This window comes from Dipodomys merriami, unplaced genomic scaffold, assembly GCF_024711535.1.
Source record: "Dipodomys merriami isolate MVZ:Mamm:240054 unplaced genomic scaffold, mDipMer1.0.p SCAF_3, whole genome shotgun sequence".
In the NCBI taxonomy this organism is placed as follows: domain Eukaryota; kingdom Metazoa; phylum Chordata; class Mammalia; order Rodentia; family Heteromyidae; genus Dipodomys; species Dipodomys merriami.
The window spans coordinates 58,710,182-58,736,407 of NW_027204492.1; the positions used below are offsets into that span (position 1 = coordinate 58,710,182).

Sequence of the window (26,226 nt, forward strand, 5' to 3'; positions counted from 1 at the left end):
GGGGGAGGGAGGGAGAACAGAACCAACATCATCAACGACTCTCTCTATTGTATCCTTTCCTCTTCCTACAGATTTCGGGTGTGTAGTGGTGTGTAGGGAGGTAACCATTTTTCTCGCTCCACTTCTCAGCCTCCCCTCCCCTTATAAACAATTAAAAAACCATCAGCTCAATGAAGGAATAATAATAATAATAATAGTAATAATAATGTCGAGTGGTCGATTAGATACAAATTATCTCACAAATATTGTGTACAGCTTGTAGTAAAACACTGCAGACATTTAGAAACGCTATAGAAGTTTTAAAAAAATGCAAAACTAGTCTATTGTAAAACAGATTTCACCTGAAATACAGCTGCTATAACCAAGGCGCTGAAAGGTTATTCAGAGGCACACATCTGTCTTTCCCCTCCCATCCCCCCGCCCGCAGGTTACCCCACTTCTTGCTCTTCCTAGAGAGGAGCAACCAAACAAATCTTACTCAGAGTAAACAATATGTATGTATTGATCAGCAGAAATTGGAAGGAAATTGCCCAGGCAGCAGGGAATATGAGGTCCCCCAACCTGGACTGCAAGTGTTTAGGAGTTGAGACGCCTGAACGTGAGTATTTTTCCTTTCTTAACATAAGTTAGAAACCCCGGTGAAAGAAAGAGAGAAAAGGAGAACCAAAGGGAGAAAGAAGGCGAGCTAGAGAGAGAGAGCAATAATGAAATAATGAAAGGAAGAGAGTAGAAAAGGAACCCGCACTGCTCCCAGCGCGGCCGGCCGCCTCCTCGGTTCCTCCAGTCAGAGATCGTGGCACGACGTGTCTGTCTTCACCGTGTGCGAATAAACCTCATGCGGCTGCTGATCCCCTGGCGGAGTCATTCTTTTCTCTTTTTGTCTGCGATTACAGAACCAGACACGCACCACTTCTTTCTCCAACTGGAGGCTGTCTGCCAGCGAGGAGATCTCCTGCGCTGCAGGCTTGGGACACTTGAGGAAATGCGTTTCCAGTACGCCCTTGACACTCACCTCGATGGAGGTTCGCTTCTTGCGCTTGCGGCCCTGGGCAGCGATCTTGTCAATGCTTGTTGGGCTTCCAGTGGACGAATCTGCCTCCTCTAGCCACTTGTTCAGCAGGGGTTTCAGCTTGCACATGTTCTTGAAGCTCAGTTGCAAGGCCTCGAACCTGCAGATGGTGGTCTGCGAGAATACGTTGCCATACAGTGTGCCCAGCGCCAGCCCCACGTCAGCCTGTGTGAAACCCAACTTGATTCTTCTTTGTTTGAATTGTTTGGCGAACTGTTCCAACTCATCAGAGGTTGGTGTCTCCTCGTCCGAGTGGTCCTGGCAGTGATGTGAACCCAGCTCACCGTGGTCTGGAGGCTCCCGGAGCACGGGGTGCAGGCTCTGTGTGGAGGCAGCGGCCGGCGGTGGGGTGAGTCCCCCATGCTCCAGCATGCCACTTACGGTGAAGCCTGGCTGAGAGTACACGTTGAGGGGTTGGCCGCTTGACGTGATGGACGCGTTTGGAGCTGGGCTCGCTCCCCAGGCGTTCGGATGGTTAGTATGCGGCGAGTGGTGAGCTACGTGTGGCGAACGATGATGGATGATCGCACCCAGTTGCAGATCTTCACGCCCAGGCTTCACGTCCTGCTGATCCAGGGGGCTGGTGGCCAGCGTAGAGGACCACGGGCCCCCATCGCTCAGACTGGTCACCCAGTGGTGCCCGAGGGGATGCCCATTGCTGGGAACTCCCTGCAAGTAATCACTTTGGAGAAGTTTCTGAGGATTGCGGAAAGGACTCCCCTGCTGCATACCCGCAGAGTCCGCATGGACCAGGGAGCTGGAACTGAGAATGCTGTAGGGATTCGAGGCAGCTGTGGCCATGGTCGGTGAGGATCCCCTACTAGTTATAATGTGGCAAAGGGAGCAGCTTCAGCCTTTGACATCTATGGTGCGGGGGAGCCAAAGCCTCGAGCGCGAGTTACCGGCACCCGCCAAGGCCAATCGCAGTGCGACTCGGCCAGGCCAGGCGTGAGGACAGCCAATGACGGCGCAGGAGGCCGAGCTCGCTTTCCAAATTAGGCTGGGGAGGCTCGGGAGTTTCAGTGAGCCCCAAGCAGGAAGTGAATCAATCTTTCGGCTCCATTGGCTCCCTAGCGCAGACTAGCAGCGGCTCTTTTGGTTAACCCTTTCCCTTCCTTTCCCAGTCTGTGCGGGTGTTTGCTGTGGGGAAGGGTAGACGAGAGGGTTGTATTCGTGAGGGTGAGAGAGGGGTTGGGGGAGAAGAGGCAGCAAACTGGGGTTTAAGAATTCCCTTAAGTTTATTCGGACCAACGTAAGGGGAGAAGGGAAAACGTAAAACAAGAAATGTCATTTTGATCTTAGTGCGTAAAGACTTTTCAGACAGCATTCCCCGTTAGTGTGTGGTGGGGACTGCAAAACAACACACAGCTACAAACTTTTCGTAAAGTAACAACTTCGAAAGAAACCTAAATCAATGAATTCACGACCGCAATAGACGGTCTTTCCATTTATTTCACTTTCATTTAATCATTTATTTAAAAAATCAGAAAGGCAATCTAAGAAAAAGATTCATAGTATTTTCTAAAAAAAATAATTTAGAGTGTGAGGAACTGTATGAGTTTAGGTGGTAAATTTTTAATGTGAGATTGGCAAAATTCAGTTACTTCTACGTTTGTTTCCCTGTTTGGGCTGTCGTTCGGGAAGCTTGCTTTATTACCGCTCCAAAGTCGTCTCGCGTCAGACATCCTACAACTGGTCTTAGAAGCGCTCAAGTCAGCAGTCCTTACTCACACTCCATACCTTCACCGGACCCGTTCCCAGTAAGTGCACCACAGGCAAACACTTGTGATATTGAGTGCTGTCTCCATTAAGTTAAAAAAAAAATCAACCCACTCCTCTCCCCGCCAAACTGAAGAAAATGTAATCATCCACTATACCTAAGAAATTCAGAAAGAGAGGGCTGTTTGACATCAAGTGTATCCACCCACTTCTCGATCCCCACCAAGCTTAAATTTGCTTTCAGCTAGGAAACACAGTACTGTTTTGACATTTTGTTTAGAAGAAAAGAGGAAAGACTTGTATCATTCAGGAAAGATTTGCATCATTCTTAGCTTTTATAAGTTAGAGAAGGACAAGTCCCTGTGCTCCACAGCCCAGTGCAAAGGCGTTGCTTGGAAGCAGAGTTGGAGGGAAACGCAAAGATTTTAGATTTACTGTAGCTAGGAAAAGGCAATGTGTGATATCCAACAAGAAATCTGAAGTTTAGAAAATGACCTTTCGTTGAATGATTTTGGAGGTAACCTAGCTGCGTAATTATATTTGCAGTTACAGAAGACGGCATTAGAGTTCCCTTATTGGTTTGAAATTCCATTAAATATATTGCAAGAGCTCCTAGGTTAAGCTTGATTTAAATTTGCATACATTTTCATATATTTAGCAGAAATAAAAGAAGGCTTGCAGCTACCAGAAAGTCATTAAGGCATTAGTTTCTCTAAGAAGACAGATCTGAAGAAAATGCAAGAAAATGAGAAAAAAATAAAAAACAAGGTGAGCTTATTCTGCCATTCCTTTATATAGTTAAAGAGCATCTATTTCCTCTGAAATTAGAGATTTCGCATGAGAAGGAAGAGCAATAGGAGCTGATATTGATAAATGTAAACGTGTTTGTTAGGCAGGAAAACCAAGTATCTGGTTGAAATGTATTTCTTTGGCGCTGAAAAAAAAGATAAACACTAATTATTGGTAGAGAGGATCATTTGCTATCCTCCCCCTCCTCCTGCTCTCTCATTGAAATTGTAGCTTCATTTGCCGATGTCCTATTGTAATGGCTTATCTACTTTTAACATAGGAATTGATTTTTCTTCTCTGTCTCGGACTGTCTCTACCCCTACCCTTCCGTAGCCATGCACTCTTTCTCTGCCTCGGTGTCTGACTCTTATCTTTTCTGCCGAGAGGTACAAAAGCCATTTCTGTGCATTGTCCTTTACAAGAACTGGAAGTTCATTTGTGCCTGAATTTGTGCTTCTTGAGGAAATAAGAACTTGTGGAAATCAAACAATAAAACAATAAAAGTTTTTGGTGTTCTTTTAGGCTGTCTGTTCCAGGATCCGTTTGCTCGTCTGTGTTGGGTCAACTTAGAGGTCAGAGGGAAATGCGCTGATGAAACCGCCTGCGTGAAAATGATCATGACCATTGCCCTGTTGGTGGTGGCTGGATCCCCACCCCCCACCTAGCAACTGCTTTTGAGAGTGAGTTGCTAATCTTAGTCCAGCCATTCAGGAAGTTGAGATAATTATCAACTGATAGGGCTTTTGCATAAAGAAGGGGTAGTTTTTCAATTCTGACTTGCCTAAATTCTTACAATCAACTTTCCTCTTGCTCTTGGCCTCTGCTTTGGGAACCAACCCTTGGGCTAGAAAAGCAAAAGTGGCTCAGACCATTTGCCATGAGCTAGGGGTGGGGAAATTAGCAAAGAGGGGGCTTTCACACCCTGGAACTCGTTTTTTACACCCTTGTTTTTCAGTCTTTAAGAATAGCTTTTATTTTTTTTTACTGGAGCAGAAATCTTTGCCATCCAATCTTTCTTTTTTCTTTTCACTGTATCTTAGTTTCTCCTTTCCTCTCTTCCTCTTCTCTCCTCTCTTCCTCTCATATTCTCCTTCTCTTACTTAAAAATTGGAAAAAAATTAGTTCCCACGAATATAGATAGTGCCTCTTGCATTCAGGTGTCGCTGTGTGATAGGATCTTCTCTTGTATGCAAGGTGTTTTGCATTTAGAAGAAAATATCTGCATATAGTAAAATCTTCTTGCTGTTCTAACTAATCTGCTGGAGAGGTTTCCTTCGCCCTCTCCTGTCAGTCTAACTTCCCAAGTGTAACAGATGCCGCTCTCAAGCGCTCCTTTCTGTGGCTTCTCTTTATTCAGCCTTGCATATTTCTCCCCATGATCTGGGTTTCCATAGAGAGAGGAATAAAAGGGGGGACCATGGTCACAAATCCCCTGCCCCATGCAAAATAAAAGAGCCTCATTCAATAGACGACCCTGTCTGGACATGGGAGAAAAATAAGTCCATGTGAAGCTACTGTTGCAAAGAGCTGGTAACTTATTTTTTATAGACAGCATTTTGCCTTAAACCCAAAGTTACCACTAGCAAAACTGCTCTTTCTCCAGCATCTGTGCTAATATGTACTTTGGTGTGTTCCTCATCCAGATCTTCAAGTTTGTTCTGAACCTTTGGATTGGATTCTCCCCACCCCCTCTAGAGTTATGGGCTGAATTATATCACAATAGCTATCCAACCTACCAGGCTGGGGCAGCTAAAAGTCGCTTTAGAGAAGGAGCCTGGCTTTGAAGTAGACAAAGTGTAATTGTAGCAAATCTACCACCTATCTCTAGCAAGGAAGCAAAGGTTTCAATTCCTGGGCCAGATCACCACTGGACATCATCTTCATTCCTTGTTGAGTGGTCTTCATGGTTCAATTTACCACCCCACTTTCTCCCTGCTATTTGCTTATTTCTAAGAGGAGGGGAAATTGTTTATTTCTGAAAGGATGTCAGCTTGGCTTGATTAGCATATACTTTCATTTATTTGTAACTTGGACATTCACAATGCCTTTCTTTCCTCACAAGATTTAAAGGTACAAGCTTCTGAACATTTTTTGTTTGCAGAGACCCACGCTTCTGTCTTTCCAAGCAAGGAAGGTCTCACAAAAGAAATTAAGCAGATTAATATGGTTCAGGTTGAGCTCCTGTGGAATCACGAGAGGCTGCAGCTGGGCAGACTATACTCATGCTCCTTCGGACAGTGCCCCAGCCATGGGGATTATGACTCTTGCAGTTTTAATATTTGAGTATAGATTATGAAGCATTCTTATTATGTGTACAAATTGGGGGAAGGGGAGGAAGACAGTCTGGTCCTAGATCTGACAGGAGGTGGGAGTGGGGGTTGGGAAAGAAGTCCAAAAGGCCAGATTTGATTGTGTATAATACAGTATGAACTTCCCAACCATAGCACATGGTACACAGGCATGACCTTGAGATTGAAAACTTTACCTTCAACACAAGTTCACTTCGGAAACAGAACAAGTTAGATTGCACTTGGTGGGGACAACGACACATTTTCTTTTTGAAATCCTGGGACACATAAGGAGGGAAAACAATCAAACAGCTTCTTGAAGCAGCAGAGAAAGAGGCCTTTTGCTTGTCATCTGTACATTCTGGTGTGTGACACAACTGCCTTTCAGCTGAAGCTCTTCTTAATATTTTTTGTTTTCTTTTCCTCTTCTGTCTCTTTTCTTTTTTCTTTCTCCTCTCTCTTTTGTGCAGACCACATAGGATAATTGGCTTTTAATTTTCTAGAGGAATTTAGAAAAAAATATTTTTAGACACCATTAGCAGACTGGTCAATTCAGTTAATGCAGACTTAAGCTCAATTAGTTCATTTTTAGAGTGTCTGTAGTTTTCCTTGAGTGTGAGGATAAAGGTCTTCAGAGAAAAGGAAGAGGAGGAAGGGCAGATGCTAAAGCAGTCATTAAAAAATTACTCAGATAAAATTTATTACAGATATACTCATCTGCAAGAACAGTAGTCATTTGCTGGCACAGTATAATATTGGTAGGGAAGTGCTGAGACATTGTGCAGCTGGGGCTGCAGTGAGGATGGTTAGAGGATAGGCAGGGACAATAGACAACCTCACTGCAGAGAGAAAGGATGCTTGCTCCCACAGCTGCATTAGTTAGATCTGCTTGATCCAGTCTTAGTTTCTCTTTTGGGGTCACCTTTTTCTTCACTGTTGCCATTGTCAGTGTGTGAACCTTGATCTTATAGGAAGGGTCCCAGGGAAAGAACTCTAAGAAGACAAAGCTATTGTGCACTGCTGAGCATAGCCATCGTTTTTCCTGGCATCAGGATTTGAAATGTCTAGGAATTATTATGGGCATTGCCTGTCACTCGTTCTGCACTTGAGGTCGAGTCTTGCTTTTAGGATTTCAACAGTTTTATAAAATACATATGCCATGTGGAATTACCCTTCTCTGTACTTTAAATGGAGTCACAGAATGTTTCCATATTAAGATGGCATTGATGGATTTTATTTTTATTTAAATTTTTATCTTAAATCAGAAAAGGTGCAAATGTTTGAAGATGAGAAAAATAGTTCTATGTGATCCATCAGAGGGTAAATACAGATAATCTATTACTTTAAATCCTAAGGATTTGTTTTTGAGGCACTAATAAGTCATTTAGTTGAACATTAGGTGCCTTCTACAAGTCACTTTAGTTGTTAATAGAGTAGCCTCAAATTGAAATTCATTTCTTTCTTCACAGATAGATTATGGTTTTAATGTGCAAAATTGTAAGAATGCTTGGGCTTCATTCATAACTGAGATGTGATCCTTGTACTCTGTCCCAGCCCCTGTCCTGTAAATAGTATTTATCTGACACAGCAAACATGTCATGAGCTCGTGCAGTTACGGGGCTGCAGGAAACCTGATTAAACATTGAAATATATTCTCCTACTATAAAAGTTTTAGCAAGTAATTTTTGGGGTGTTTGGGGTTCACATTGCTACTTTGGACTCTGTGAACAAGGATCTGAGAGTATCAAAATTCTAATTATATTGAAAATGAGCAAGTGATAAAATTTACTAGCTGTCATAATTTAGAAAAATTTCAGAATTATTTTTATTTTATTTTTTTCAGGATTAGAAAGGTTGGAGAAATGGGCTGAGGTTTATTAGAAAACATTACACATAAGCCCATCTTTCTCAAAACAGGAACACACACAAATATGTATATAAGTGCATATATATACATATGCACAAATGTATAGAGAGAGAGAAAGAGAGGAGAGACAGAAAATATCTGAGGAAAAGTTCACATTTTGATTCATTTTAAACAATGGTATTAGTATCTCTTCTGTTGTGCTAATTGTGTTAATTCTTCTTGGGGAAGGAATGCTGTTATCCCAAGTATCTTCATCTCCCAGAACTTTTCTTGGGGGTGAAATGACCCCATCATTTTGGATTTGGTTGCTTCCCTATTGGAGATTACTTTATTCTGGTGTTTTAGTTTTCATTTGCTTATTGATGCATACACGCCATGGTGTGTGTGTGCACATGAGTGTGCCTATAGGTGTGTATTTTATATATTCAGTAAGCTTTCAGAGCCTCTTTTCAAGGTGTAAGGGGTGAAGCAGTTCAGCAGAGAACCTAATCCCTCACCAGATCTGTGCCCTTAGTGAGCCACTTTACAGCCAGCCTTTTCTTTTTGCTGGTGTTGCTTAAATCAACCTATGGAGGGCTACAGCCAGAGAATCTCAAGATCTGATCTAAAGCTCCAGATGAGGTTGAGGAATGGAGAATGAACTGGAAAGCAAAAGAATTTAGCACTTTCTGGGGGAGCTTAGCTGAGGTGCCCAAATGAGGAAAAGGGGCAGATATGACCTGACCTCAGCCTCCTAGACAAAAACTAAATAGAACTTGTTTAGTCATGATCATACATGGTTTAGGAGTGGGCCCAAGGAATGGTGAGTGAAATGGTTGAAATTGAGAAATCTTGTCTTCAGAATCCTGTGGAAGTCAAGTCCCTGAGCCAAATGAATTTTACTGCAACAACAGGGCAGCTGCCAAAGGGGGCTTATTTTGGCAGCCTTTGGAACCCTAATGCCTCCTTACTTCCACAGCCTCTACTCTTCAATTTGGAGTCAGATCTAAAAGGATAGAGGAAAGACTGATTTCTCCCTGTAGGAGGTAGAGGGAGAGGGCAGTGTAGTGAGTTCATCAAAGTGGCTGGGCCAACCTAGGAGCTTTTTTTTTTTTTTTTTAACAACTCCTGGGCTTTCTCAGACTGGCTTAGCATCCTTGACTCTGGACACCCATGACACCTTTCAGGGCCTAAGACCTCTTTTCCCAGGAATGGTCTTAAGCCAAATGTTTGTTGGCCAATACCAAGGGAAAGTGCTCAATGTGGTGTGTGTGTGTGTGTGTGTGTGTGTGTGTGTGTGTGTGTGTGTGTGTGTGTGTACGTATTTTTAATCTTGATTGGGTTTTTTGTTTGTTTTTGTTTTTGTTTTGTTTTGGTGCTGATACTGGGGCTTGAACTCACCGGCTCAGTGCTGTCCCTAGCTTTTTTGCTCAAGGCTCATGCATTACAATTAAGCTGCAACTCTACTTCAGGCTTTTGGGATGGTTAATTAAAGAGTCTTACAGACATTCCATCCCACGCTAGCTTTGAACTGTAATTCTCAGATCCTAGATCTCAGCCTCCTAAATAGCTAAGATTACAGGTGTATGCCACCAGTGCCAGTAAGGTACTGCTTTTTTAGGAGGTAGGGCCCATCCCTGTAAGCCCTAATCTCTAACAGTTGCTTTGTCATCATAGCCCTTTCTCAGTGACCCCTGTCCTCCCCTACTCCAATAGGAGTGTGCTCAGGAAAGCAACACACATATGTCTTTTTTATGTGTGTGTTGGGTGATAAACATGCTAAAATATAGTAGACACTAAGATAGGAATGTAGATCACAGTGAAGACAAGGAGGATTTAAATCTCTCTGACCCTTAAGAAGAACAATTTTCCTGTTTTTAACAATTGCCAAAGATTAAAAAAACAGTTATTAAGAAAAGATGTTTAGGATTATCTAAATATCAACACTCAAATTTCTTCTCTACTTTCTAAATGTTCCTTTTCTCTTACTAAAATCTTAGTGAGAATGAATATTTTTTTATTTTCCACACACACCCTCATCTTACTACTACTTCTAGTTTTGGAAAGAGATTAGGAAGCTTAGGAAATACTTTTGCAGTTAAACTACTTAATCACATCTGGTCTCATCTTTAACTTTAAATACAGGATTTCCCCAAGTTTTTTATATAAACATTAATTATATCTCCATAGTTATAGTTCCATGGGTACATGTAAGAAATGGCACTTAGAGCTGTGTGGGCTTCGTTTTCTTTCAACAGCTAGTTGACAGCTTTGCAGAAGACTGAGGTTTGTCCTATACCAACACTTTGGGGATGGAAAGGAGCTTCTGAGCCTCTCTCCTCCCCCATCATTATACCCCTGGGGTAGAGGAACTGCATTTTCAAACATGCACTGTAGGTTTTCAGTATGATTAAAGATTCTGTAAAATTTTCTAATAAGGATGAATATAAGTCACAACATACAAATAGAAACACTGTGGGAAAGAATACTTCATTCTGAAATTTTATTACTATACATGGAAGGAAAGAATGCTTTCTAGAAATATTTGTGTGACATAATGATTTGCATTATAAATATATTTTCTCTTTTTGTGTCTTTAGAACAAGTCTCATCACAGACCACTGGATATAAAACTATTTAATAATCCATTCTACCATATTTTAAAAGGAGTTTCATTTTCACATGGTATGAAAGAAAATCAGAATATGGTATTGGACCGTGTGGAGAATATTTAATATAATAAGGTTTGGAGTCCTAAGTTTTATAAATTTTTACCAGCTTTTAAGCATTCATTATAAACTACCAAATTCTTGCTTGGAAATAAAAATTCTCTCTTTCATGTACCGCATATCAGATAGCATCATGTGTATGGATGGATGCTTATTCTGGAAGTGATTGTTGAGAGTAAATAACTTTCATGAAATAAGCTAATTCTAATGAATGAGGAGATTTGTTGAGAAAGATATGTTAAAGTGTTCCAATTTACATTGTTATAGTTGGACACAGCTTTCAGATATGGTAGGTTTTTTCTTATTTGGTGGATTGGCAAACTGCTTTGAAATGACTAGTAGTGTTTAAGTAGATTGCAAGTAAACCTAGTGAATTAAGATGATTCTCTATCAGTTTAATTTATGTTTTATAGTTAGTTTAGCATTCTGATTTGATTGCCTTAGTAATGTGAATTGCCTACAGCTGCTGATGATACAGCTTTAATTCTGTTTTAAAGGTCATGTAAACATGTGCCCGTAGCATAAGGAATGCAAATTCAATTCCCTTTTAATGTTTCCTCACATTCACTTCAGAGCTTTCACCTAGAAAAGTAGTGGGATTTAACATAAAAACTATTTTAATGTTATGATTTCATTAAAATCCCTTTTCAATGCTTTACTTTTCCTTTTACAGGGTAAAGAAGTCTTCCTTTGCTTTGCAGTGCATAGCTCTTGAAACATACGTCATTCATACTGGAGGCCAAAAACAAAAGCATTCCTGTTAAAGTCTATTTACCTTTCTGCTGCTTTTACTAATAAAAGCTGAAAACTTCATTTCGGTTTCTCTGTAGCTGGAAGTAAAGAAGACACAAGAAAACTAAATAATTTAGTCTCTCTGTCTGTCTCTGTCTCTGTCTCTGTCTCTGTCTCTCTGTCTCTGTCTCTCTCTCACACATACACACACACACACACATACAAAATGCTCTGCAATGGAAGCAGAATATTGGGCAGGTATGTAGGAACTTATGGTCACATGCATTTTTACAGAATGAAAGCATGATTAAAACTGTGGAAAACATATAGTGACAGGAAAAAATATTTCACATAGAGCAGAATGGTTTAATTGTTGCAAACTATTATACAATGTAAGTCAATTTTAGCCTCAAAATTTCATGGCTTAAATATTGGTTGCTATACAGAATTTATGTTTATGTTACTTTTTAAATTACTAGTCCTTTGAGATTAATACAAAATTGTACTACTGGATATATATTGGAAAAACTGAAGAATTCCTTTCAAAATATGCAGTTCTACTAGAAAAGATAGTCATGTGGAAATGCAGGAAATGGAAGGTAAAACATAAAAGTTGAAATAATGTGGAAAGTTTAACATAATGCTTGGAGTGATACCTCTGTGCTATTTTACAATTTATAACTCAGCTTGTCGTGTTTTTCTAAGTTGAAACTTGTTTGCACTGAAATTCAGCCACAGATAATGTTTTTTTCTCGTATATTTTCTCCCTTAAAATGGAATGGCCAAAATGATGTGTGTGAGAGTACTTATACATATATATGCATATATATATAATTTTTTACTACACAAATACTACAACAAAACCAAACGTTAGAAACATCTATAAGTGAAACCTGAAAATGTTTCCTTTCCATTGTAGTTTCATTTTGTGTTAATAAAAACTAATTCAACTTTGGACTTGAGTTTTGAAAGATAACTACTGTTCCATTTCAGGAAATGTGTTTTTTCTTTGAGTTGCAAAGTTTACTGTTACCCACAACACATTAATGATCATTACTTTTGTATTGCTGCAAACCCTTTGAAGCACTTCTTGGTGCTTTTTTTTGACTTCATTTTATTAATAGCAGGGAAATCTAGATCCAAAGTTTAAGTGTAAAAAGCCAAAAGAATATATGTAACTTTTTCATTAACACTCTGTACTCTAGCAATATATTCCTGCATTGGTATCTGTTTGAGGACAAAAATCGGAATGAAAGTTGCTTCTGTGATTTGTTTCACTTTCTTCATGAGCGTAACTTAGAGTTGAACACTCAGGGAGGTGGATTCTGTTTCTGCTTTTCTATAATCAGTTAATGTACATATACTCTTAGAATGAAAATCACAACTGGTAAAGCTGTGCTTCACACAAATTTGAATAAATCCATTATGTTTTACTTTGGTAGATTTTTAATTATATGTTATTTTCTTGCTTAAGGAAATTTAAATTATGTGATGAGCTGTGTGTTCTTTCAATTTTACCTTTTGAACAATAGATTTAAAGAAGGAAATTCATACTTTTCATCCTGACTTAAAACTTGGAAGAACTCTACTAAGAACAGCAACATTTTAAATAAATGGATAGTAAAATTAGAACTTAAAAACTAGATGATTACATGGAAAGTCACTTGTAGTATCTGAGCTTTATGATCATTTCTCACTGATTTGTTTGTGTCTATTTGCTATTTTATCAAAGGATGCTGTATCCACAGGTGGCAGTTTCCATGTAGGTACTCATATTTCCTTGATGATGATATCTGTATCATTATACTGCAAAAAACTCCAAGATACAGTTGAAAATTGGCCATTTCATGACTACATGTTATTTGCAGCAAATAAAAGAGAAGACGGCTCATATGTGGGCAGCATGTGTATCAGGGAAATGCTTTACTTGACAAAAGAAAACATTTAAATTATTTTAACAACCACCCCACCCCTAAAGAAAAATCTTGGCATTTACATTGCAAAACAGTTAAAGGGCATGCTTCTTTAAATTTCATGCTTATACACACATATCCTGAAATAAATCAGGGTGCTTTTTAATGCAGTTAAACCTAACCTCATTTATTTTCAGATTTCTTTCAACTGCATCCAATTTCTACAATATCCTAATATCCTATAACTTTCCCCACTGAGCAATGGCATGTATTATTTGTGTTCTGAGGATAAATTATTTGAACACAAGCAAGATATATAGAAGCAATTTGTGGCTGATTCTACTAATTTTATCCTTATCACTACTTGGCTTCAAATATAAAGAGGTTTGAATGACTTTATTAAATTAAAAATGGCATTAGAAAGCACCTGTAGTAGTCTCTTGTCAAATCTATATAGTTAATACAGATGGAAAATCATTGCTATGTCTATTCAGAAAGATTCTGCACATTTACTTAAAATCAACTTCACTAGAATAACTGAGGGAAACAATATACTTGAAACAATGAGCTCCAATTCAACATTTCCTAATAATGTATGTTCTTGTATGTTCTACTATGTGTTTTTCTTCGTTATCTTCTTATATCTGAAGTTCTATTCCCACCCCCCTTCCCTCTACCCCATGTATTTGATCATTTCTCCAAGTCCCTTGGCTGAACCAATCTCTTTTCATGCAGAGGATAAAAAGAGAAGAACTTCAAAGTAGGTTCAGGTAATTAACAGCTGAGGGGAATATAATCTAAACCATAGGCCCTGCTTTGCACCCAGGCTGGCTCTCTGAGCCAGCCGGCAAGGGAGTGCCTATTCCCTATAGCATCTAAATCTGCTTCCTCTGAACAGCTCTGCCAGGCCTCCAGTTATCACATCTGCATTTCAAACACCATGGCTCTGGCATTAATTATTAATTAGCCTACAGTCACCCTAGAGGATTCAAGTTCCAGTCTGCACATACTTATTCATTGACCTCTATCTTAGTTTTTGTTGGGGTGGGGGGAACTCAGTAGAATGCTTAATAATTTCCTTACTATTGGACCTTCTGTTCTAATTTCATGGAGAGGAAACAGTATATTTTCCAAGTGGGAATAATCACAGAATGGCTTCCAAATTTGTTTACAGTAAAATGTTCTGTAAAAAGCTGGGGACCATAGAAGGAGTGAAATGATTTATAGACAGTATTGAGTGTTGAAAGGTGCTTTTTAATGTTCAACAAATTGATTGACTGTAGTTTCCACAAATTGGTGATACGGTCATGGGACAAAGCCAAATATCCTTGCATTCACAGTGCAAACAACCAAGGAGCTTTTAAAGTGAACTAGATACCATCTTTGGGAAGTACATGGGTATGATCAGTGACACTGGTGCTAGGTCCTGCTGAAAGCAGGAATGGCCATAAAAGTCTAAACATAGAAATGATTTTTGTCACCAGATAGATTTTCTTATATTTGATTTACTTAAAAAGAAAAATTTAAAAAGCTCCTTTTTAGCCATAAATAGTTTGATATGTATATTAAATTATGATGCTATTTGTGACAATCCTTTTAGACGTAAATGTGGAAGCTTTTCAGAATAACATAGAGGTTAATTGACTTAGCTGAGATGGGTTTGTGTCTCAGCCTTGCCACTTACTAATTGACCTTAAATCTTATATCGTCCTTGAAACCCTGATTTCCTTTTAGGAAAATGAGGGTGGCATTAGACCCTATGTGGGATTGTTATAAGAATTAGAAGATATTATACATAAACATATTCATCATAATGGCTGACAAATAGTAATGCCCAGTAAAAATTATTACCATAACCACTCACTCTATTACTTATCCTAGTTTTATTTAAATTGCAACCCTCACTGCACATCTTTCCCAAAATAGGATTTTTTGAATAATTGTATTATGAGCCTAACCCCTGCTATACTACACTATTAACACTGTCCCTACTACCTCTTACCTCTCATTTGCCACCATGATCATTCAACTCTTCCCCCTAAATGCTGTTTTATTTTTGTGTTCTGGCACTTTTGTGATGCAGTCTTTAGTGTTGAAAATCTCTTCCATTTAATACAAGAAGCCCTATAGGGCTTTCCCAAACATTTTGACTTCTACCCTTGTTCTGTGGAGTATTATGTGGAACCACAATCCTTGAAAGCTATTTTATACTCAGGAATTGATTCATGAAACCCTTTCATGGGACAAGAGTGGGTTTTAGGGGATAAATCTTGATACCTGTGCCAAGATTGGGGGTCTGATTGCAATACTTAATTAAAATGTAGCAATGCCACCAGTCAAATATATTAGTTTGGGGGTTTCCCTAAATTATCTTTACTCTCAAATATTTCTGGCTGTAATTGCTAAATTTTATAGGTAAATTTGACCTTTCAACACATTTTTATATTATTTGTCCATGTCAATACAAACTCTGGAAATTATTTTTCAAAGTTATAATTTTTTCTCTTACAGATATAGCATAATTTATGCAAATATTTCTTATTAAAATATATTAGTAGATTTATTTAAACTTAGAGGATAGAAAGCTTACCTAGATCTTTACCAAGTCATGAGGTTAAAACATTAATAAATAATTATTTTTAAGCTTTAAAAATTATGAATATAGTATAATTTATATTAGAATCCAAATTTATCAGTACAATTCATTTACTGTCCAGGGATACAAACACATATATAAATCTGATTTTCTTATATCATGGGCTAGTGATCCTAAGAATTGTATTGTGTGCAAACCAATGATCCTTCTATATGTTGGTTCACATAGACAAAAAATTTGAAGTGAATAATTTAAAATGCAGAGTTGAAATTTTACTTCATGAAATATTTACTCAAGTTTATAAATATCAGTATTTGTAAAAAAAATCAAATTAAGAAATCTTTTTCCATACAATAAAATTTTATTTTTGTCTTCCAAGTAAAACCCATAACAATTTGAAGCCAAAAGGGACTTTAGGTGATCAGAGTCTATGCTTATGACATGAAATTTTGAATGATTTATTAAAAGAGCACTATCTGTATATCAGTTTCATGTACTAATCCTAGTAGTAAATGAAATAGAGTTGATTTATCACAATTGTTTTCATTGAGGCCATGATTGCTCAAGATAAACACCTTAGGATTTATTTAGGTTTTTATGTAAATTTTTAACAATCTGTTTGAGAAATTTCTTGGCAATAATGTTAAGCTCATCAATCAGTAGTTTCTAGGATCCATTTTTTCCTTCTAGTTGAGATTCAGTTATTTGTTTTCTAGTAATTGAATAGCTCTTAGTTTAAATAAAAAGAAGTGGAAATCACAGAATTAGGCCTATGATTACAAAATTAATCTATAGACTGTTCCAGGGGCTATGTTTATAATCCTAGCCACCCAAGAGACTGAGAACTGGAAGACTTCAGCTTGTAGCCAGCTCAGGCAAAAAAGTTCAAGAGATTCCATATCCAAATTTACCAGGAAAAAGCTGGAATGGAGGAGCTCAAGTGGGAGAGTGATAGCCAATCAAGCAAGCAAACAAGCAAGCTGAGCAAGCATGAGGCCTGAGTTCAAACCTTGGCACTCCCCAATCAGATGAATCAACAGGAATCCATGCTTCTACTAGTAAAAATACTGTAGAAAGTTATAGGTAACATAAATAAAATAGGATATTTAGGACAGAATTAGACTAAATGACTTTTGAAATATTCAGTGCTGAGACGGTATAAAACTTTTGAAATTATTCCCAGATTAAAACATATTAACTAGGCAATTACAGATGATTGAAAATGAATTTTAAAGTTTTTTCTTTGGAGATAGTTTAAGTGATGGATGGAAATTTAATTAAGAAATACATAATTTTTATGTCCACTGGTGTTGAAAATCTAAAACTGAACTTGTGACAGAATTATAGTGTTTAAAATCTAGAGTGAATTTTTGAAACATTAAAAGCTTTAGTTATTTTAAGAATATGGATTTTGCCTATGTTTATATTTGACAGAGATGATTTTTACTTAAGAAAGGATTAGAGAAACTTTAAAATTTTACCCATTTGGACTCAAACATTTATATTGCCTTTTCTAGTTCTTTCTGTGGATTATAGTGAACATTGTTGACATGCTTCTTAATGGTCCTGATTGATCACAGGGACTTCTCTGCTCTGCTCTGCTCTGCTCTTGTGTGCTGATGCCCTTGGGCTACTGATATATTAAAAGCTGTGCTTGTCCAATCCATAAAATATATCCAAGTGCTGCTTTTCTAGATAGGTAACTGAATTTTCCTTTGTCTTAAAAAAATTTCATGGCTAGATATACCTGTCTATAGTAACCTCTACCGCATTTTTCCCTTTTTCATTTAACCTGCTATTGGCTCAGAAAAAAGAAAACACAAACAGAAAATAACAACCGCTTTGTACTGCCATTTATAGTTAACACTGTGCACTCATAATCAAGATCTCTTTTCAACTTTTGGAGCAAATAGATGTTAATGTTCTCATTTTTCAGATGGTGAAGTGGAGGATCAGAAAACTCTGAGATGTGCTTGAGGTGTGACAGCCCATATTTGAGCTTAATCTTCTGACTAAAGACTTTATTACATGTATCTTGATTGATCAGCAAATTTATCTTTACAGTTTTGTAGAGAATTACAACTTACATATCATATATATGTAAGTTGCAATATATATATACAACTTGAAAATAATTACAAAGCAAGTCACATGTAATTCCTCAGGCCATAAAATGAAACACTGTCAAAAGAAGACATATACATTGTAATAAGTATATGAAATAATGTTCAGCATCACTAGTCATCAGGAAAATGCAAATCAAAGCCTCAATGAAAAACCATCTCACTCCCCTTAGGATGACTTGTAATTAAAAAGAAAAAGAAAATAATAAATGCTGATGAGGATGTGGAGAAAAGGGAACAGGGTTAGTAGGAATTTATATTAGTCAAAACAGTTATAAAAAACCCCAGCATGGAGGTTCCTTAAGAAACTAAAACAGTCTGTTCTTTTCTAGCTCTCTCTGCTCTCTGCTCTCTCCTCTCTCTGCTCTCTCTCTCTGCTTTTTTCTAGCTGTTTTCTAGCTCTTTCCTCTCTTTCCCAGCTCTCTCTCTTTCCCAGGCCTTTCCCAGCCATGTGGAGTGCCAACCTTGCCTGGTTCCAGCAGGTCTACTGAATAAACCTACCCCTTACGTGAATACCGCATGCGTGGTGCAGTTCTTACTCTGCTACCTCTTTTTAAAAAAACCTAACAATAAATACATTTCCTTTCATAAACAAAGAAACTAAAACAGAGTCATCCATATGATCCCACAACGCCACTATCTACTATAGCTAATGAAAATTCAATCAACATTTCAAAGAATTTCCTACACTTCCATGTTTATTGTAGCGCTATGCACAATAGCCTAAGATACAATTAATCTGAGTGTTCATCAGTGGATGACTGGAAAAACAAAACTTGTTTAATGTACAGAATAGAATAATATCCATTTATGAAAAGGATGAATTCCTGTTATTTGCGAAAACACAGATAAAACTAGAGAACCTATGTCAATTGAACTAAGTCTGATATATACATGTAAGTGCCTTATGACTCCAACTCATTTATAAAATTTAACATCTTGGTGTATTAGAAATTGAAAAAATAGTAGTTAAGAGAGTTTGGGGAAAGTAGTGAGAAGAATGTTGGAAGTTTAGTTAACAAGTTATAGTTATAGTTAACCAGGAGAATAAATCTGGTGGTTTATGTCACAGTGGAGTGATTATACATAATGGCAGAGTACATTATTAAAAAACCTAGGATGGTATTTTGAATGTGTTCAACACAAATACATGATGTATATTTTAGGAGATAGATATGCTTACCCAGATTTGGCTATTAAACAATTTATACATAAGCCAAAACATTACATAGTTCCCCATAAGTATATATCATTTTATGTATCAAGTTACAGAACACGATTGAAATGTTATCAGAACACTAAAGTCCTCATGTACCCTTTCTTGGATGTCTATAACCCTCTCTCCAGAGAGTAACCACTCTTCTGACATAGGAATATTTTTTTAAATTACCTAAGTGTACTTCATATATAACGAAGTTTATTTTTGTATATTAAAAAATTTGTAAATGGAATCCTATAGTATGTGGTATTTTTGCACCAGGGTGCTTTTAATCAGTATAATATAGATTTCATCTACATTGTTATATTGGTTGGAGGATATTCAATAAGATTGCTACCCAGTATTCAATTTATGTGGATATTCTATATTTTATCTCTATTATTTCTGGATATTTCAATTGTTTCTAGAAATGAGTTATGAATATTTGTGAATATAAAATGTGTATATGTATACTCATATTTCTGTAAGATATTTAGGTGTATATGTATATGATTAAAATTCCTGTAGGCTATATCTACATTTACTAGATTATCCAAAATTTGTTTCCAAAATTACCAATTCTATCATCCCATACCCATTCAGACTTTGACTTTTCAATATTCTATATTATTTTCTACATTTAATATTTTAGACTTTAAAAATTTTAATTTGATAGTTGTGTATAGGTGTCTAATGTTTTTAATTTACAAATACAAAATTGCTAATAAGGTTAAGAGGCATACAGTATATTTGTTGGCCAAGTGACAGATGTGTGTGTGTGTGTGTGTGTTTGTGTGTGTGTGTGTGTGTGTGTGTGTGTGTGTGTGTGTTGTGTGTATGTGCATGTGTGTGTATGCTGGTCCTGGGGTTTGAACTCAGGGTCTGGGCTCTGTCCCTGAGCTTCTTTTGCTTAATACTATTGCTCTACACTTGGGCCATAACTCCACTTCTGGCTTTTTTGGTAGTTTTTTGGAGGTAAGAGTTTCATGTACTGTACTGAACAGGTTGGCTTTGAAGCTCAATCCTCAGCATTCAGCCTCCTAAGTAGGTAGGATTACAGGCGTGAATCACTGGCTCCCAGCTCTAAGTGGCTTTCATACTTCCTGACATTCACAGTTATTTCATTTTTGGATTGATTTGCTTATAGCTTTGTGGTAATTGGTGTGTGGGTGTGGGTGGGGGTGGGTGTGCGTTTGATGTTGTGTGCCAATCCTGGGGCTTGAACTCAGGGCCTGGCTACTGTTCCTGAGAATTTTGCTCAAGGCCTGTGCTCTACCGCTTGAGTCATGGCTCGACTTCTGGAGTTAATTGTAGGTAAGAATCTCATTGATTTTCCTGCTAAGTCTGGCTTCAAACCATGATCCTCAGATCCCAGCCTCTTGAGTAGCTGGGATTGCAGGTAAGATCCACCAACTCCGGGCTTTGTAGTAATGGTATTTATGTTCTGTAAAGGATACCATGATTAGTTATATTTTTTTTAAATTATCTGCTTCTAGTCTGTTCCTTACATTTTTATTCTTATAGTATATTTTAATACATTATTCAACCATATTCACCTTTCCTCTTATGATGAATACTTCTTACGTATGAAAAAATATTTTCTTGAAACTATAAACTTATTCTTGTCATCTGAGAGCTTTATTGCTTTGTTTCACACTTAGGTCTGTAATCTACCTGAGAAAAATTTTGTAATCATAAGAAGTAAGGCTTCAAATTCATTTTTCCAATATGGCTATCTGTTTCAGCACTAATTATAATGCTATTACTGGCATGGTTGTGTAAATCAAATGACCTTATATGAATTTACCGGGTTTAAGGGCTTCATATCTATCTCATTGGTTTATTAATATGCTTCTTTAAATTGTTATTTGTATAAATATTGCATTTGAACTTTTCTGTTTTTTCTAAGAACTATACCTATTCTGTTTTCCATATAAATTTAAGAACAATGCTGTAATTTTCCACAAAAATTTTGTGGAGATATACTTTGGAGTCTTCTTGAATTTATAAATGTTTTTACCATACAATACCATACAAGGTGTTCCAATACATAAACGTGGTATCTTTCTGGATACTTAGATCTTTAAGTTTTTTATTAACAAAATTATGTTTGTCTACAGAGATCTTGATCTTTATTTTTTGTACGTCTCTGTACTCTTTGACAAATAGCATTATATAGACATTTGTTCAGGTTATATAAAAGTACAACTGAGTTTTACAGTATGTTTTATTACTTGCATTAACATTCTTAATTTTTATTACTTCTTGTGACCTCTGTGTAGATTTAAAAAAATCTCTACAAACAGAAACACATAAAGTTTAGAAAACTTAGAAATATTTGTTTTATTTATTTCCTTCAAATTTCTTTAATATGATTATTTTTCCCAACTATTATTATTTCTGTGCAATAGAACTTTATAGCCCCAAACAATTGTCATGCGATTTGATTGTAACTTGCCCTTCCACCCACTAATCCCCATGAGAGGGCTATACTTCTCACATCAATGTCTCAGCAATTGGACACAGACATGATTTGGCCAATAGCATATGAATTAATGTGATGCATGCCCCCTTTGAACAAAAGTTTTCAATTCCATTTTCTAGATTACATTTTCTTAGACTCTTACGTCCTCTCTCCAAAAAGACTACAGGCAAGATGGAGTTGATATGAAGTTGTAATGAAAATAAGAAGATGTATGAAGCCAAGCAGAGCTGGACAAAGCTGCTACTGACCCTACAACCCCACAGCCTTGCTGTAATGTGGGAAAGAAATACATGTTGCTGAAATATTTCAACTACAATTATAAAATACAAGAGAATATAATATTTCTATATTTTGTGCTAGCCATTAAATTATCATCCTGATGCTTCAAATTTATCCTTCATTAGTCTGTATTGTAGCGCTCAGCTGAAGCCCTTCCTCATACATTTCTCCTTCTCAAGCTAGTTCTTTGTTAGCTTTCTCCAATAATGTGCCCTAGAAAGGAATTTTAAGTTTGAAGGAACAGACTCTTCTTTTTGTCCATGTTAGTATTGCTTGAGCCATGGTTCTTCACCAGAGGAGTAGCATATAGTTTCTGTATGAATTTGTTTAACTGTCCAGCATTTTGCCCTATTCCAAAAATGAGTCTGTTAGTGCTTCATTGGAGGTATTAGCACAAAATCATGAATCATTAGTTGTGGCTTATCTTCAGTGATATGAGTCCTAGCCTCCATGGAGTCATTCTCTAATCTGATCATTATCACTTATCAAGGAGTGATTCCTCACAGAGTTGGTCCTTATTTCTGAAGTTGTTTTTCTTTCTTTTCCTTTTTGTAAAAGCTTCTAAATTTCCATAAACCTAACCTCTTCTGTTTGTTTACATAGATTTAGGAATGTTGTCTTTTCCTACAGCTACTTTCCTGTTCATTTCCTTAGTACTCAAAATTTGCCCTTTTAGTTTTCTAATACCAGTTTTTCCAATTCACATTGTTAAACTATCCCTGCTTAAATTAAGCATATTATTGACATATTGCATTGACCACTACATTTAGAATCCTGCTTTGTTGTTGTGTTTGCTATCTCAAATTGAATGCAGCTAGAATCATTTATCGTCAAGCTTGATTTTGTGGTAGATACTGGTACAATCTTTAAAAGAAGCACTGAGAAATTTACTTTTTACTCCTGATTTACTAAAAGGACTCATCATGAAAGAAAGTTGATATTTACCAAAATATTTCTGCATGTATTATAATAATCATATGATTTCCCTTTATAGTCTTAAATTGTAGATATTTGAGTATCAAAATTCATATTTGTCACATTGTTTGGCTTAAATGATCTTGGCTATAAAATCTTATGCTCTTTATATATTGTAGATTTTAGTCTGCAAGTATTTGTTAGGTTATTTTCATGTACATTTACAGGTGATATTGGTTGATGAATTTCTTTTTTATCTTTGTTTTTGATTCTTTCATTGTGGTGTAAAACAAAAACAACCATGAGATCTACCATTTTAATAATTGTTAAATATAAGCCCAATGTGATACATTAGATCTCCAATACATTTTAATCTTGCATAATTGAACTATACCTTTTCTTTCCTTTTCTTCTGCCCACTAATCCAGTTTATTATCATTATACTCTCAATTGTAATGAGTATGACTACTTTAGATGTGTTGTGTAAGTTGAATCATATCATGTTTGCTCTTCCATAACTGACTTATTAATTTTGTATAAAGTTCTCAAGGTTCATCCATGTTCTCAAATATAATATTTCCTGTTTTTTCATTGGTCGTGGAGCTTGAACTCTGGGACTGAGCACTATCCCTGAGCTCTTCAGTTTAAGGTAAGCACTCTACCACTTGAGCCACAGTGCCACTTCGGGTTTTCTGGTGATTAATTGGAGATAAGAGTTTCTGGCTTTGCATGGTTTCCCTTATTTGCAATATCTAGTATAGGTATGAGTCAAGCGGAAAAGGCCAGATAATGTGATGTTAGGAAAATGAACCCTTAAATATGTATTTTAATGTTTTCGTTTCTTTCATGCATGTGTTTCTAATGCATTTATAAGATTATTTCTTTGTTGCTTTGTATGTCCCTCCCCCACAGTGTAACCCCCGCTTTCACTATATTTGATGTCAGTATATCATGTGGAGGAGATGGGGACAAACAAGTCGTTTAAGGATTCAGGTGGACCTGTTGCAACAATGAGAAGTACAAAATGTCATGTCAAAACCAGCTTTACAATTTCGGTGTGGGGGGGGGGGAGGGGGGTATAATTGGGTGGGGGGAGGGGGGTAAAATTGGGTGGGGGGAGGGGGGTAAAATTGGGTGGGGGGAGGGGGGAGGCAGGGAAGGGAAGTGAAGGGTAAACAAAGGAGGAGGCTGCAATGCTTGGTAAGAAATGTATGCATTATCCTGCCCATGTAATTGTAGCCCCTCTGTACAGTATGTTCTCAAATAAAATAAAATACAATTTAAAAAAAAAAAAAAAAAAAAAAAAAAAAAAAGAGTTTCTGGCTTTGAACCATGATCCTCAGATCTTAGCCTCCTGAGTAGCTAGGATTACAGGCATGAGCCACCGGCACCTGGCTAACATTTCCATTTTAAGGCTAAGTAATAGTTTATTGTGTATATAAATAATATTTTCTTTACATAATCCCTCTCTCAATGAACATTGTCATTGTTCCTTCCTCTTGACTATTACAAATACTGCTGCAGTGAACATGGGAGAGCAGATATTCCTTCAGTTGATTAGCATAAAGACAAAAATTGGGATTACTTGAAAAAATGGAAATGATGCATTTCCTTTTTCATTCATTATGATTTTTTATAATAATAAAAATGATATTTTGGGGATTGTCCGAAGTGTCTCATATAGATTATGTAGGCTCTCTACCACTGAAATACATCCCCAGATATTTATTAACTTATTTTTACTTTTTGAAGAATTCCATAGTTGCACCATTTTACATTCCCACTAATGGATTAACAGGTTCCATTTAATCAACATCCTCACCATCATTTTTGCTGTCATTTGCATTACAATGACAGCACTGTTTTTGTATGCTTGTTAGTTATTATATGCCACTTTTCTTTTTATTTTTTTTTAATATTCCACTTTTCTGAGAAATGTCTATTTGAGTCCTTTGCCAATTTGCAGGTATTTCTCCCATTTCACAGGCTGCTTTTTTTCTCTGATATATTCCTTAACTGTACAGAATCATTTTAGTTTGAGGTAGCTCTTTTTACCAATTTTTATTTTACTGCCTGTAGATTTTGTGTCATAGCCAAGAAATTATTGCAAAGATCAATATAAAAATTTTAGCTGGGCACTGGTGGCTCATACCTGTAATCCTAGCTACTTAAGAGGCTAAGATCTGAGGACCTGGGTTTAAAGCCAACCCAGGCAGGAAAGTCCATGAGACTCTTATCTTCAATTAACCAGCAGAAAAGGGAAAGTGGCACTGTGGCTCAAAATAGTAGAGCCTTGAGCTGAAGAGCTCAGGGACAGCACTCAGGACCATAGTTCAAGCCTTACAACCACTGACAAAATAAAAATACCCTGAGAATTATATTGTTTTAGCTTTAAGTCTTTAATTTCAGCTTTAAGTCTGTCATATATTTAGTTGATTTGATGGCCCAAATTTATTATTCTGCATTAAGGCATTCAATTTTCCTTATACCATTTTGTGAAGAGAATTCTGTACAATTGTGAACTTTTGAAAACTTTGTTGAAGATCATTTTCTCACATTTTAATAGATAAAATTTATGATCTCTTTTATGTTCTAATTTACTATACAGTTATATCAATATGACACATTTTCCCTTAATATGCCTTTGTAATTTTTTTCTTTTTTAAATATATATTGTTATTGTAAAGGTGACATATAGAGGGTTTACAGTGACATAAGTCAGGAAATGAGTCCATTTCTTTTTGAACAGTGTAGTAACTTTTGAAATCAGCCTCAATACTATTTCAGACATTCCATATTACATATGAATTTTAGAAATTTTTTTCTATTTCTGAAATAAAATGCTAGACTTTTAAAGGGATACATTGGATATACAGATGCATTTATAAAGCATGGAAAATATAAAAATGATAAATTTGTTATATTTCTACATTCAAATTATCTTCTTTAATTTATTTCATCAATAGTTTGTAGTTTGATGCTGTAGTCAGTGAATTTCTTCCGGATATTTAATTGTAATAATAAAATCTTGCTTGTGTGTTGACTTTTTTTGGTTGTGGATTTGAACTCAGGAACAGCACCCAGTCCTTGAGTTTTCTCAAGGCCTAGTGTCCTACCACTTTGAGCCACAGTGCTACTTCCAGTTTTGTAGGAGTTAATTGGTAGTTAAGAGTCTCATGGGCTTACCTGCCCAGGCTGACTTTGAACCACAAACTTCAGATCTCAGCCTCCTGAGTAGCTAGGAGTGCCTGGCTTTCTCAATTTCTCAAAGTTGCTTCACATACATATTTTGGGTATAATTTTATGTTTGTTCTCCTTTATTAGCTGTTTCTAAAGCCATCCCTTTTGTTTTTTTTATAGAAAGAACACATCTCTTATATGTTTACATATTTAACTAAATTGCACAATTCTGAGAAATTCAGTGAGTAGAGTGAGCTTCCAGGCAAAGGTAATTAGTAAGCCAACAGTCCTGGTGAGAGCAAGGGAGTGTACATTTCATAGCAGCCACATGTAGTATGGTGGGGGAACCTGAATATTAAGCAGTA

General features: G+C 36.8%; 1 protein-coding gene across 1 annotated transcript; it reads right to left on the minus strand.

Annotated features, from left to right (window-relative positions):
• Window positions 1-438: 438 nt before the first annotated feature.
• Pou3f4 (POU class 3 homeobox 4) lies at window positions 439-1,939 on the minus strand. The gene has a single exon (XM_070039058.1). It carries the CDS (start codon window positions 1,868-1,870, stop codon window positions 785-787), a length of 1,086 nt encoding a protein of 361 aa, XP_069895159.1. The 5' UTR covers window positions 1,871-1,939; the 3' UTR covers window positions 439-784.
• Window positions 1,940-26,226: the final 24,287 nt, after the last annotated feature.